General features: G+C 37.1%; 1 protein-coding gene across 4 annotated transcripts in view; it reads left to right on the forward strand.

Annotated features, from left to right (window-relative positions):
- The window catches only part of MIGA1 (mitoguardin 1), a 41,777-nt gene that overhangs the window by 5,903 nt on the left and 20,056 nt on the right, over nucleotides 1-15,818 (forward strand). For all 4 annotated transcript variants that reach the window (XM_075424750.1, XM_075424747.1, XM_075424748.1 and 1 more), the window contains exons 6-7: nucleotides 226-362; nucleotides 1,119-1,242. In XM_075424750.1, coding sequence (XP_075280865.1) covers nucleotides 226-362; nucleotides 1,119-1,242 — 261 coding nt within the window. The remainder of the gene's footprint in view (nucleotides 1-225; nucleotides 363-1,118; nucleotides 1,243-15,818) is intronic.

Here is a 15,818-nt window from a genome sequence, read left to right on the forward strand (position 1 = left end):
ATACACTGAACATCATTGCTTTAATCGTATTGTGAACTTCTTTATCTTCTTAAAAAGGCAAATATCTTTCTTTTCTTTTAAGACTGGGTATTGCTGTTATTTTGAAAACTTACATCTCTACTATAGTCATGCTTATTAGCTACATAGTTTCCTGTGACTCTAAGATGTGAATACCTATGGAAGCTGTGCATTTGATGGAATGAAGGTATTCCTGGTCTCCCCTAGGTATGGAGCTTTTCGAAGAAGCACTGCGTCGATGGGAGCAGGCACTAACTTTCCGTAACAGGCAAGTTGAAGATGAAGTAAGTTGTGGTTCCATTAAGCTGGGAGCAGGAGATGCAATTGCAGAAGAAAGTGTAGAAGTGAGTATATTCGATCTATAATGTACTGTTGCTGCCCTGAAATTTTGTTGCATTTTGTTCCCTGAGTCTTTTCAACTTCTAATTCAATTACCAAAACTGAAAACTAATTCAAATTTCCAATTTAGTGGTATTGTGTTTAAAAGACATCTAACTTTGTTCCTTTCAGATTTTTTGTTGGTTATTTGGAGGAGGTGGGGGGGTGGGAATTAGCTTTATTTATTTTTTGGCAATTGCTGTTGCAGCAGCGTTTGCTTTTGGATGGTATTATCGAGCTACCAAGCATACTAGTTCTCTGCACAAATTCTCCTGAGTCATCCCTTTCTTTTATGACTATGTGAGAGGATATCTGTTTAGCAAAGATAAAGGTCTAAGAAAGATGATGAATTTACGAACATTCACAAATAATGTACTTGAACTTTATTTGTATTCCTTTGTTCATATGAACTAAATGCTAAAAATATTTTGAAATAAACATACACCTATATGGCTATCATTAATTCTAATGCAGTAAATGTCACAGATAAGTATTTTAAATTTAGATTTTATTTTTAGTATACTAAATAAAATATGTGTCTGTTTAGAAAAGTGTGTGTATTTTGGATGTTGAAGGATTCATCTAACAGTGTCCTTGTGCAGTTCGTAGGAAATGAATGTGGCACGGTGAGCTCTTTGAAAGCTCAATATTCTTAGACTTTGGAAAGGAATCTTACAGACTGTAAGCAAATAGAAAATCTTAAAATGTATTTCTTCTTGAAGGATATCATCAGTGCTGAATTCATTCATAAGCTTGAATCCCTTCTTCAAAGAGCTTATCGTCTTCAGGAGGAGTTTGAAGCCACCCTTGGGGCCTCTGATCCTGCTTCTCTAGCTAATGATGTTGGTGAGTACTCCTATTTTACATTTTTATTGCTTGTGATAATGACTGTTGTGGGGCGAAGTCACTAAAATATCCACTGAGCAGAATTATATTTGTCAGTAAATAAGTACAAAAAAACCCTCAGGTTCTTTACATATTATATAATGTTTGGTGTAGAGCTTGTATTTTAGATAAGAATGGACTGTGAGGGAACTTTTTCCTTGTGGCTTGTCAATATACTTCAGAGTTCTCATAATACTTCTCTGCTTTCTAAAGTTTAAGCTTAAAATATTTAAATATTTATGCAGTAAGAACATATGACCCTTTTTATAGCATGGATGTGTTCGAACGTTTAAAAAGAAGTTTTATGTGTTTTGAACTGTCCAGTTGTGCATGTGTGTACTTTTTTTTTGTGCCTGTCATTATTAAATCTTTTTTTATCAAAAAAACCCCCAACCAAGCCAGAAAGACCTAGCCTGAGCCAGATATCCATTACCAAATCTCTTATCCCTGGTGATTGAAATTTATCACCATTATGAGTGACTAAAGCCAGGATGATGGCAAATATAATGAGTAGTTACTGCCAGACACGCTGATTAAATACAGATATCCTGCTTATTTTTATTTCAAGAATTGGTTTAAGATGTTCTTAAAGACTGATGCTGTTACCCTCTTTCATAATTCAAGATCAAGCATCTGATCACAAATAACTGTCAGACTTTAAATGCAGAACATGTTCTGGGATTAGTTTTGGTCTGCAGTCTTGTTTGTTAGGCTTCAGCTTGACTGGCACAAGGTGGCAGTACTCTCATCTCTTAGACACTGTGTTATCCTGCAACTACTGGACACAGTTCTGAGTAATGCGGGAATTAAATTTAAGTCAGAGCTGGCTTTCTGACGTGTCTGCGTACACCTGTTAATGTAACTCTTAAAGCAGAAAAGTATTTGCATGTTTTATTTTGGTGCCTGAAACCATAAGCCCTAAACAAAGTTGCAGTGTATATCCATTACTAAATTTGAAGTTTATTTGTAATTTCTGTCTTCAGGCAAAACTAATAAAATGGTAGTCAAAGGACTCAGTGTGATGTTACATGTGTTTAGTTGTTGTTTTGCTTGGTTACCCTGGAAGTATTTTTAACTGATATTTTATTTTTTTAGGTAGATAACTGGATTCTTATTTACCAAGAATGTTTTTAGAATTGAATTGCTTCAAATGTTCTTTGTAGAAACTTTGTAGTTTGTGAACTCTTAAGTAGGCATCTGTTACTTTGTTATGAATTTTATTTGTGCTGGCCCAGGTGAGTGAGAAAATCAAGAGATGAAGTAGTTTAGAGAGCAGTGTTTCATTGTTCAGGATTTGGGGCTTTTTCGTCATTATCTTGAATGCTTGGCTTGAACAGCAAGTAGTGTATTAGAGAATGCTTCGCTCTTTCAGAATGCTGTTTTAAAACATGAACAGATCAACATCATCTCAAACACTGTGGCGCTTGAAAGATTTAATATAGAGGATTTTTTTGTTCAATATTTGATACGAAAACACTTAATCACTCAAAATTTCTTAGATAATTTACTTTCCTGTAGGATATAACACTGAGTGTAGTGTATGAATATTTGAAGTAGGGTGGTTTTGAGGATGACTTTTTTTTTTTTGTAACTTTTGTGGGAGAGACAGTAAAGTATCGGAGAATCCTTGTGGATTTATTTTCCATTCCTCATCGTCCACCCCCCCCCCCTTCTTTTTATTTGGTAAACTAGTGAAAGAAAATCAAAGCTGCCGTCAACAGACTTCCCTTTACTCCCCCAAAATATGCATGTTAACATGTAATACTTACTTTGTTTCACTTTTGTTCAAAGCTTTGTATTTAGGAAGTATGCTGGTATAAACATTGATAACTTTTTCCTCTGTGTGTATATGCGCATGTGCATGCATGTAGTAACAACAGCAAGAATGGCAGAGTTCAAAAGCCACAAGAATAAGCAAGTCAAAGAAAATTATGAAGTCCTAGTGGCAAAAAGAAATAAAGATTTTTCGAGGTTTTCGAGAGATCTGCAATTTTGGCGATTGATAAAGCATACATTAGATGTTCATATCAGTGAGCTAATTTTTATCATTTGTTTATACTTCTGTCCACTGTTAAGGGAAAGGTTTGTAGAAAAGCATCTAGGGAAGATGTTTGGTCAAACACTGTAATTTTATCAGTTATGCAGTCGATGATAAAACCAATTGTAGAGCTGGAAGTTGCTTAAAAAATTATCATTTAGGGCATTAAAATAATTGAATTAATGAAAAGGAAGGGTTAGTAATACTGATCTGAATTATCTGTTCCAATGGTCACAGTCTAACAAACTACACTTGTATCCAAGCAAGTATGAATTGTACATATACATGGGAGATTTTAAAAGAAAAATAATAAAGAAACACTCTTGGAATGCATTAGGAAAATTATGCATCACAGTCAATGTAAGTTCTCAGCACAGTGCTGTAGAAAAAAGACCAGTGCTAGTCTTTGGCTGTGTGAAGAGGACAGCATCAGCATAGAGGCAGAGATATGATCTTGGTTTTGTATGGTTTTGGAATACTGTACACAGTTCAGTTCATATTTCAGAAGATATGGAAATACTAGACAGCTTAAAACAAACTGTGAAAATGATCCGTGTTTTGGAAAAACAAGCTAATATGTGGCTTAAGTTGCGTGTGTCTGGCTCCTTATTGAAGAAAATACTGAGAGGTGACTGAGTGGTTCTGAATAGCTACTTACACATGGAAAAGGTATGTCGTGCTGGTGGATTTACAGACCTTGTTGTCAAAGTCATAACTAGATCCAGTTTCTGGTTGTTCAAGTGAAACAAGTTAAGTTCTGAAGTAAGTTGCCCCTGCAGCATTTTGAGGGTATTTCAGTATTTTAGACGAAGATGGGGGGTTTTAATGCTGTTTTGAGGGATGTCTTTATTGCTCTTTGAGAGGAAGGGATGAATTTGGGGGTAGATAGTCATTGTGGTCTTCCTAGCATTTAAGCGTTTCCCCTTACTACTGCGATTTTTTTCTCCTTTTGTGGGCCTTGAGGTGAACAAGAAAAAGCCTTTGTTGTCCTTAATAGGTTTATAACACTTGCAGCTTGTCATTAGAATGCTCATAACCAGCTCTTATGCTTCAGGGTTTGACCCACAACAGTAATCAGAAAAGGTTTTGCTTTTATTTTTTTCTGCTACACATCGTGGTTAGATACAAGTGGTGGATTTTTCTTCCCTTTTCGCCATCAGAAGCACTTGTCATTAGCCACAGCTGGAGGCTGGGCTTGGACAGCTGGACAAATGCTATGAAGTGTTATCAAAAGACTTGCTGCATAAATGCCTGACTAGCACTTCTTATTCGGAAACCCTGGGTTATAATGAGCTCCAGATTTGGTCAGGCAGGAAACTTAAAGGTGAAAATTTCCATCGATTTCTGATTTTCAGCTTTCTCTGTAAAATCTTCTGTCAAGCTTCTGGGGCTCCTGAAACCACTCTCTCTCCTACTTGTCTACTAGTGCCAGATGTTGCTCCTTCCCAAAATGTTATTCTTCCCAGGTCATTATTTCCGTCTACTCAGTCAAATTAAAATCTTAGTTCTGCCGTTGATTGATCATACCACAGACTTGCTTTTCATTTTGTGATCCCACTTTGTAGTTGAAGTTAGTTGGCATGATAAGCAATTTGCCAACCATCTTTGAGAAACAGCTTCTGGAGGGGACTATGGTAACATGTTACATGGCAGTCAGGAATGAGTTACCTGGGACCTTGCTGGAATACAACAGCTTGTCACTGCAACCACGATGTGGCCTGAAGTGCTTCTCTTCTGTCTGCTAGGACAGGTGAAAGGTGACTTGTCAGAGCGGGCAATCATCATTTGAAGTGGTTTCATGCTGTAGTCTAAATGCCTTTTGTTTGATTCTTGTTGTGTAAATTAGCACCTCCAAGTGCTCCCCCCCAGGTTGTATGTTAATTATATATTTTCTGTTCCAGATATTTCTAAATATTCAACTTTTAGCAGTACAGAAGATACAGGTATAAATAAATACCTTTTCTCCTTGTAGGTAGAATCCTATTAATAGTGGTAATAACAATGAAAGTAATTACAAAGAATAATTTTCAACTCTGTAAGCTATTTTTGAGTTACAAACAACGACTTGCATTCAAGGTAGATGAAATAATGGAATGCAATTACGTACATTGTTGTTGCATTCTCCACTGGACTTTCAGAGTTATCATATAAACCAGCAAGCTAAAATAGGATTTCTGTAGCAGAAATATTTCTGAACATGGAATTAAAACAAATATATAGGGCTAAACTGCTGTTGTTTTTATGCTGATCCTTTTAGGACTGTGAAACAGCATGGGAAGCCCAGAAATAAGCTTTCCTGAGGCAGGCATAAGCTGCACTGAACGAGGAAGGAGCAAATTGGCAGAAAACTGTGAAACAAAATATTCATCTTGTTATTTCTGAGTGTTGAATGTGAGGAGGTAGAGAGTTAAAAGCCTCCAGTAGTTTCTGTAGTCTGTCCTTGAAGAAAGTTTTTTCCTTTTTTTTTTCTTTTTAGATTTTTTCTAGCGGACTGAAATGTTAGTCAAGCTAACTTGAGAGGAATGCAAAGAGTTAGGAGAGAAACAATAGCTTTACTTATGAGTAGAATTGCAGGTCAGAGGGGGAAAATGCCCAAATTGTAGGGCTTCTTGTCAGTACTGAATTCCTAATACTTCATATTATTATTTTGAATTCTACTGTAAAAAAGAATGCTGGCACTCAAACTAATTGTGACTTGTGTACACTGGCCCTGAAACTTTTTATGATATTATTAAAACCTATGCATTGATTACATTTTTATTTTTAAAATATTTACTTTTTATTTTATGTTAATTATACAATTTAAAATGAATTGATTGAACTACTGCAGTAGAAAATCTCTCACAAAGGTCTGTGTTGATGGGCGATTTTGTTGGAAGGTCTGCTTCTTTTTTTAATTTTCTTCTCACACTCAAAGATATGCCTGGCATTTTGGAGAGAATGAGCATAGCCTTTAACCTAGTGACAAAACTCTTTGGAGAACATACTTACATATTAGGAATCTTTTCTCCAGCTGCTCTGAAAACAAACAAAAAAATCTTTGCATAATCAATGAAGCTGTTGAAAACTCATTTTTATACATTTTATTATCACAGGCATCTACAGTGCTTTACTGTTCATGGATGAGTATCTAGGGTCTCTGTTTTCCTTCCTGCCTCTGAAATGTTAATGGAAAAAATTTCATTTGGGAGTATTATGTTTTGTTTGGTCATGCACAAGAAATGCTTCCTAATTCTCAAGCTCCAGTGAGGAGGTGAGCAGTTTGCAATAGTTCACTTAGGTGTGCTCTAGTAGTACATACTATAAAAATAACTTAAAAGTAGCGTAACTTTTTATGATAGCTTGAAAATATTTGCTCGCTTTGTGTTCCTTGAAGATGAAATTACATTAAATGATTTCTTAATTTATTGGAGAAGTACAAAACTTTTTTTCTAGTGGCTGAAACAGAACTGAAGTCAAAACAAAAGAAAACGATAGCGTTTTCTTTAAGTGTGGAAATGTATTCATCCCAATAAATGCTCTTCTAAAGGAAAGATAACAATATTAATAAGTCTGAGGAAAAGCCCAGAAAAGTTATTCCAATCCTAATTTTTAAAAAAAAATATGCACATTTTGAACATAATTTCACTATTACATTTTGTGGAAGTTCAGTAACTGCTGAAACTTACTGCGTTTTACTGTCAGATCTCTTGTATTGCAACTTCCTGCTGCAGCTCCTTATTTCTCACTCGCAATAGGGCAGATGGTTGAATTGGATAGTAAGTCTTCTGCTATCAATGACGCTTAAGACTTCCTTTTAAAGGCATATTTGTCCAATATTAATAATGCTTCTTTTATAAATTGCCTTCAGCAAAATTCTTTACCAGAAAGCACCTAAGCACAGAATGCTGAAGAGCAGAGCAAAATTGGTAGTTGAAAGTTCAACTTCAAACTGTAAACAAAAATATTTCTGCAAATATTGTGTCTAAGAAAAGATTATAAAGCTTGGCTTTCTCAGCAATACTTGTAATTTTGGCAATTCTATATTAAAACTGCAAAGTAGGTTTGAACGGACCTGCAGTGAAGTTACTGGTACTGAGAAAGATTAGTATTTGATAATCTGTATCTTTATGTTGGTATTTCATGACCTGGAGTGTATGTTTGTGTTTATCTTGAAAGCTGAAGCTTAGATGCCATTTGATTGTATAGTAGAACAGATTAGCTGAACTCTTTTCAGCAGTGGCTCAAGATGATCTGTTTTATTGTACCCTGAACCGGCGTTGGAGAACTCAAGGTCCCTTGCTGTATGTTAGCTGGGGGGTAATATGGATAGATATTTCCAGAAACACTTCCAATAAGATCAGAAGGAGATTCTGTTTCTGATTTTTTGAGGACCCTTGTTACCATTTGCCCAACAACTTTGCTCTTAGATCCAGCCGTGGAGGCTGTTTATACGTCTTGTTGCTTTTCCTTAAATGGCATCCCTGAAACCTGTCTTCTTTCTCTCCACACTAAGACTCCTGTTGAAGCCCTTGTCTTTCTCACTTCTTGACTCCTGCCATGTTCTCATGTCTTGCCTTGTCCGTTTAAAACTTGATTCTCTCACATGGACTTAACTGTTGTTTATAAAAATCGCCTGTGCTTGTTTTTCTAACCAGATTATTCCTTTCCCTTAAGCTGTCTGTCTCCCTCAGGAGCTTCTCTTCAAACGCAATACAAGCTATTCCTCCTTTTGGCTCTAAATGCTGCTGATAACTGAGCCGCAATCCACCTAACTGATACAGTTTGCTGTTCCTGCGCTTCCCTGCTCAGTCCTCCTCACACAAAAGCCATCTGCTATTTCTCAACTGTTTCTGGTCATTCCTTACAACACGTGAGCAGCTGCAACCGTCTCTTCCCCAGATCTCCGCTTAGTGCGAGAGCTTCCTGGTTCTGCGTGGCTACCCGGGCAAACTGATTACTTTCTCCCTCTCTTTCATTTCTTCTCTGCCCATCAATTTTAAATCCCTGATAAAAGGGGAAATGGCAATGAAGCGGTGCCAGTTCCTTACATGAGTAAGGAACACTTGTACAGCAGTTTATGCAGTTAGTGCCCCACAAAACTACTCAGGTAGGACTAGTTAATGCATGCTGTGTTATCTGTGTGTTCATCACTTACCCCGCAACAGCAAACACACACGACTAACACTACTTTAAAGGCATATTTTTTTGAGCATTCCTTTTGCATCTTTTTTGTTGGCCTTTCTAGTGCTCAGTTTTATTCAGTAGCTTCTCCCTTTTTTTTTTTTTTAAACATGTACACATATTTACCTTCTTTTGGTGTAAAGAAAACTGATCATTTTCCCCACACACCAGGGCTTGATTTCATAACCAGTTGCTTTCATTTTGAACTCTTTTGAAAAGTGATGTACGGAATAAGTGGACACAGCCTTCCAAAGGCAGGAAGCTGTGCCTTTCCCCTGTTCCCCCATGTGTTCTTGTGGTATATTGTTAACAAGTTATAGTTCACAAATTTCCTTTTCTTACTAAAAAGGATGTGTATACACTTAACTTCTATGTGTTTATATACCTTGTGAGTATAAATGTTCCAGAGGCAGGAAAAATCATACCGGACAGATGGCAAGTAGTGAGGGTGGGATAAGTGTTTATTTTCCTGGCTGGAGTATCGCAGTGTGAGGTTATATAAACTGATGATCAAGAACATGTTTTGGCCCATAGGGCTAATTCCTGTTTTAGAACTATTACTAAAACAATTTATTCTTACATTAAAGTCTATTTTTAGGAGCAGCTTGTCTGAAACATTTTTGGGCAAAATGAAGGAAGGAGAGCCAGAATGGGGTGGGGGAGATACAAACAGGGATAGTTTAGAGTTTGAAAAGACTTCAGAGGTAATAAGCTCACTTGGTAGCTTAATCTTGAAAGTGCAGAAACAATACTTTGGGCTTTTCTGATTGCCTTTGAGCACAACATCAAAATGGAATATTGACAGAATTGTTCAGTAGTTCATTTGGGACTAAAATAGATAAACTTTTGTCTGAAATGTATTTTCAGGGGTTAAAATGAAAACATTGTGTCTGTGTGCACACGTGCAAAAGCTAACAACTGTTTTTAACTGATGTGCCTACTGTGTTTCAATCTTGCTGCTGTTTACTTCAAAGGCTCTGACCCATCAGCCTGGCATAAATGGTTGTAGCGTATCCACATAGCACAGACTTCAGTGGTTGCTGTTCACTGGGCTGTTATTTAGCCCTGGCCATTAGCTGTAGCAATACACGGTTATTTACCAGGCATGTAGTTTGTGGTTTTTTTTAATCGTTTACCCTATAGCTGGGAGGCACAAGTAGCTTGTGTAAGTATTTCATTCCTAAAGGCCTTTTTGTATCTTACAATTTTCTTAAACTTTTGTTCCAACTTGAAACAATTCAAAATCGAGCCTGGATGTGGGAGTAAAGCCATTTTTGTGGAAAGTTGCAACAAAAGGTTCTGTGAACAATAGCAACAGAGGGAGTAAAATTTTTTTATATGTCATTTTTCTCTCATGCATATATTTATGCAGTTAATTACTAAAACCGTTACAAAAAATTAACTAGGCTTGAGATGTGTTTTATTTCCCTTTTGATGGCTCAGACTAAACTTTTTTTAATAAATTACTGTTAATTCTCTAATTCTTTGTGGGATATCTGGTCTGTGCACTATGTCCCACCTTACCTAATAATCCTGTTTGTAGCAAAGTGCTGTAGTGTAGCTGATTCAAGAGCACATGTCGATCACACCAGGCTGTATTCTCCCTACTGCTATTTAAAGCTGCCCTTGTTCTACATGCAGATATGCTGCCAGTATTTAAAGGAAAACATATGCATATTTCCAGATAACCTAAATTAGGTACATTCTTTATTAATCGAGCTTTGCTTTGTTTTACTTTACTCTGATTTACCACAGATAACTAGTATATGGACTAGATAGCAGCTCTAACTACATCTGTTTGAGTAGCTGCTAAGCAGTGTCAAGATATCTTCCAGGGTCAGGTTGCACTAGTCGTTCCTTGCATTATAATTCAAGCATTAATATGTTGTTACTAATGCATTTAGTAACCTCATACTGTTAGTAATTTTTTTTTCTAAATTTAAATTTGGTACATGGTGTTATTTAGTAAACTAAAGGTCCAGAGGAAGAACTCTTCATTTGGTACAACTTTTTAGGATTCTTATCTCATTCTTTCCTACTCTCGAGGGCAGGTGGAATGTGAGGAGGCCCCAGTCAGTAGGGCACTTAAGATATTCTTAAGGTCTTATTGTTTAAAGTTAAGCATATGTCTTACTAATTTAGGTTCTTAAACTGTATGCCATGTGCAGCTGGATTTGTAGAAGGCAGTCACGTTCCTGAGCATCTTTACTGGAGTCTGCAGAATTCTGTAAAACAGTTCTGCCCTGAAATTCAAGTGAAGGCTAGGATTATTGTTCTGCCTCTGCAGAGTTTGCCTATGTCAAATATGCTAGAGTCTTCATTCTGAATACATAATCTAAATGTTAGTCTAAATCAAATATGTATATATATATATATATATGCATCTTGTGATGTCTGTTTCACTGAGGAACACCAGTTGTATAATTGGTTCTGTCTTTCTATCTTTCTATTAATTCCGGGGCTAGAAAAGGTATCAGTCTTTCTTTTCTGATACTATCTTCATACATATGAGCAGAATTACCAACTGTTAGGCAGTATTTTTTTCTTCTAATGGAAGAACAAGTGAATATGTGGGTTCCTTTTGTCAGTCTGTCTCAATTGCTTTGAAATGTCAATAGCCCTGAAGCATAATACATTGGCTAAAGAAAAACTTTCCCAGCAATCTTGTGTTTAAAATCTTCTTTGAACAGAACAGGTTGGATAGTCCCATACCCTTGTGTTGTGTCCAGCAAAATAGCCTATACGTTAGCATGCTAAACTGTTTACCCTTTCCTTTTTTATATAATATATTAGGAAACTGTATAAAGCAGAAGTTTCAGGAGCTTAGCAACAGTTGCTGGTTATTCTTGTCCCTTTTCATCACCAAGTGCACTACTATCTGCTCTTTATCAAGAGATGCATGGTGGGAAAGCTGAGAAGGTGGCAGTGAACTGCCTTGGAGAGAAGCAAGGGATATTGTTAGTAATGCACTTCCGTAAACATCTTGCTGTAAGTACTCGCTGATTTGAATAGATTTACATAGGTATAGTAGAACTGAGACCAAAGGGATAAGTTTGCTTACCTTTGAGACTCCTCTCAAGTCTGGTGAGAAGATTTTTCTGCCTAGCATGCTTATGGAGGCCTCTGGCATGGGAAAGGTGTGAAAGGAGCTAATTCTAGATATGTAAGCCTGAAAATTGACATTGTACTTCCTTCTTCTGTAAATGTGACATTTCATTTTGAATCTGCTCTGCATCACAATGAGTTAACATGCTGTCACACTGAATGTGCCTGAACAGAACACTCCATTGTCACTAGAAAGTGTCTGTACAAAAATAGTGGAAGGTTGCACTTGTTTTTAGGATATGAAGAACTAAGAAAAGGCACTGACGTTCAAATCTGATGACTAAGGTATCTGGCAGTCTTCACTGCTGTGAAGTGCTGTACTATAAATCCCCAGTGGACAGTCTGTCTTTCAAAATAAGCAGCACTGGAATTCAAACTAGACTTTGCTGTGGCCAAAGTAGATGTGATGCTTTTTGAACCACAGGAGAACGGAGGACTGCTACGAAGACGAGAACTGGTGACAACTTTGTGTTGCACATCCATCTAAATAGACTCTGTCCAGATTAGGCAGCTGAGTAAACTTGATTGCAAGATCTCATCTCTCAAATCAAATACAAGTACAGGAACTGATATCTGAACTGTTAGACTTGAAAATAGGAGAGGGGTCAGAAATCAAATTCTTCTGTAAAAGATATGAATTTAGACCTTAAAATCAGGAAAGATCCACTGATTTTTAGCTTCAGGGGAAAGAAAAGTTGCACAAAATTGTAAATGTAAAGCCTTATAATGCGCAGTTGCAAGTGATGAAAGTTTACATTTTCAAAGAAATAAAAAGCTGTATGATAGGGAGAGACCTAACAGTGACACATATTTCACACAGGATATACATCTCAAATTTGCTTTGGGATTGTATGTCTATGTCAAGCAGAGAGTCAGAGCAGTAAACCAGGGAAATGAACATATGCATGTGTTTATTTTGTATGGTTTCTCAGCTGTCAGCACATATGATGTCTTAGTTCAGGTTATAAAATATACATTAGATGCTGCTTTATTTTCTTAGAATTCAAATTTTAGTAATTTAGCACAATATGTGTTTGTTTTGCCTCTTCCTTGAGATTTGAATTGCAGAGTTCCTCATGGTGAAGTCTTTCTATTTTGAGATTCTGGTTTTACAATAAAGCATGCCACAATGATTCAGGGACAGCTTTCAAGTGTCATATTCTCTGTAACCAAATGATATTTCTAGCCTTTTAATAGGTTTTTTTTTTGCTTAAAAAAAAAATAGTTGCAACTATCGGAAAATACTCCAATTCAGTTATAAAATTTATGGAAGAATTGTTTAGCACATTTAAATCTTAAAAGAATCATTTGATTTACCACCATTCCAGAATATCAAAGCTATACAATATTTCCTAATACTCTTGAATTATTTGATGTACCTGTGTTCATGGGTTACAGGAAAATAAATTACATTTAAATCCCTTTCTTGGGTATATTTGATTTTTACTTGGAGAGACTAAAATGATTACTTAGAATAACATCGAAGTAATAAATACAGAACATGGTGTAAATGAAGAACATCTTGTGTTTTGCGTAAAGATAATGAAGTGAGCATCCAGCATCTTGGAAAATGGGCCTTTTTATACCTGTGTGAGAGTATTGTAGTGGAAGTCTTTTATGTGAACCTTGAAGATTACAGCTGTACTTGGAAACAATTATGAAAGCTCTGTTGAGTCAACTTTCACTGAGGAAGTAACATTTGGCCTTCTGTCTGCACAAAATCAGAAGATTATTCTCTGCATGAAAACTGTTAAGGTATTCGTTAGCTATGTAATTTGAAGGCTCAGCAGTTAGCTCAGCCAAAGCTTACTTTGAAAAAGGTCTGTGAGCACTAGGAGGAAGGTGAAATTGCAAGTACTAAGTATTGGTGCTGTCCCAGACTCCATTGCTTTGGTTGCCAAGTTCCTAGTCAAATACTGGTGAGCAGGAGCTGTGTGTTCACAACAGGGCCCGCTGGAGGTGCGAGCACACACTGACAGCTAGGCTGGATGATCATGTGGCACTGGAGTGTCTTTTTATGGATTCACTGGGTGTGGGAGGAGTGTTGTTTTGTTTTTCTTGAAGGAATCTGTTACTTCAGTTTGCATCAGAGCGGTCCCAACAAGGCCCCGTGAGACGTGTTTAACTCGTGATACATGCTGATGTACTCATAGAGTACAAGATTTGGTTACATATTTTTAAAAGACCCTGATCTGAGATATGTTTTTATGCTGAAGTCAATAACAGCTTTGTTTATGTACAATGAGCCTCCAGCTGTATAGGCACTTTCTTGAACCCGCATGTTTGTGTTACTTGAGAATGTAAACCCATAATTTAACAATAACTGTTAAATTCAGAACGGTCTGTGTGGGCACCCTGCTCCATTCTTGACTTGCCATTTTAACCTGTTGCTATACAAGTCAGGCACCAGAAAGTGCCACCTGAAGTTTGGGATTGTTTTCTTTTTATAAATATGATGTAAAAGTCACTGCTTTCAAAGTGTATCCTGTAAGATTTCATGTAATACTGTAGTAGCTACTTGGTAAGACTGATGATTTTTTTAATGAATGTTCTGTCAACACTCTCAGAGTTATGACTATAAGCGTAAATAAAGTTGCTTTTGGATGCTTCAGCAACAGTGGTGACAAACCACTGTGCCTCTTCTGACTTGCTAGAAGACTGTGACACATTCTCTTGAAACTGAATTATGTGGTAATTCATGCTTCTGTGCTCTCTGAACTTGGTTATTGTAGTTCCTCTGTCTAGGCAGGAAGCCATGCGTCTAAAGGGCCTGACCAGTACACAACACAGTGGCTGGCAGAGCACTGGGACCCTGCTGCTTTTGGGGTACCCTGGCTTTTCATAAGTGGATTCCTTTGCAAGGTTTCCTCCTCTTCGGAGTCTGTCGTCTCTCCTTTCCCATCCTGCTTTCCTGCTCATGATGTATCACTGCACTGATGTTCCACGGAAGTGGGAGGGCTGGGAAGAATAGGAAACTGTGGCTTTAACGGTGACACTCAGAACTAAATTCCTGAACTCCCAGTGAGTTCTTTGCCAGCGTGTAGGTGCTTTCCTTTCTTAACTGCTGCATGTAAGAGCCAGACTCACTTGTGAACTCGTGCCATGTTTCATTCAGGGTCAGAGGGAAGAAAACATAAAAATCAGTTTTCAGAATCTTAAAACATTATGTGAACGTGAGTATTTCCCAAGTGAATGCTAAAAAGTTAATTTGTGTGCAGTTCCATCTCTAAGGTCAGATTTTGCTCTGATTGTCTCTAAAGGGTTAGTTTTGTGGCCTGTCTTACCACAGGAACCTACCAGAGCAAAGACAAATATTCTAGATTAGTACTCTGAATAGATTTGAAAGTAGCTTTGTTCTGCTTTGGTTTTTATTTTAGCCTGCCTAGATTCAAATAGATAGTTGTTTTCAAAATCTTATAAAGCTAGGATTAATTTCACAAGCTTTAGCAATACTCCATGTTCTTTGCGTTTTTTAATACCCTTAATCTAACTTTAGAATCACGTATGTGTTTTAAGGCACTACAGCCAAGAGTCTGTACAGCAGTTACTGCTGTCAGCATCGCGTTTGAAACTCTGCTTCATCCTCTTTACAAATATAAATGGACCCAAAATAATTCCCTGGCTTCTCAAGTAAGTGAAGTGTATCTGAAGCTCACATACTCACTGGTATTCCTTTCCTGAAGGTGTTAGACTACATAAGAACTCGGGATAACTGTGTGAGCAGTTGCAGCCACTGGTGGGTGGGTTCCTCTTGCAGCTGTTCATTCCAGGAGGCTCACTGTGCTGATGTCTCTTTTTTTTTTTTCATGTTCTTGTGTCTAAGAATGTTCTGCTGGTACTTGCATGGTATGTACTCCAGCTGTAAATTAATTTTCACCCTAATGTGTTCATAACAGTGTACTCTCTGCACAGCGTGGGTATTGATGAGCACCTGCTTGCCTAAGGGTATTTTAGGGTATTAGGGTGGTGGTGTCCAGAAAATCAGAAATAGCTGACAAGGCTGTTTGGTTTTCTTTGGGGAGGCTGTACTTAACATGCACATGTCACTTGCCAAAAGTATTATTTTGTTCAGCATCACCGATCTTTTTTTAATCTTTTTTTTATGTCATAACATGCATTTTTTTGTGCCCTTTTTGTAGTAGTGAGAATTTTCTTTGAGTGAGAACACTAATACTCCATATTCAAATAACATGTTAAAAACATACTGGCTAGGTGACAGTTTTAGGCCCAT

This window comes from Opisthocomus hoazin, chromosome 6 (assembly GCF_030867145.1).
Source record: "Opisthocomus hoazin isolate bOpiHoa1 chromosome 6, bOpiHoa1.hap1, whole genome shotgun sequence".
In the NCBI taxonomy this organism is placed as follows: domain Eukaryota; kingdom Metazoa; phylum Chordata; class Aves; order Opisthocomiformes; family Opisthocomidae; genus Opisthocomus; species Opisthocomus hoazin.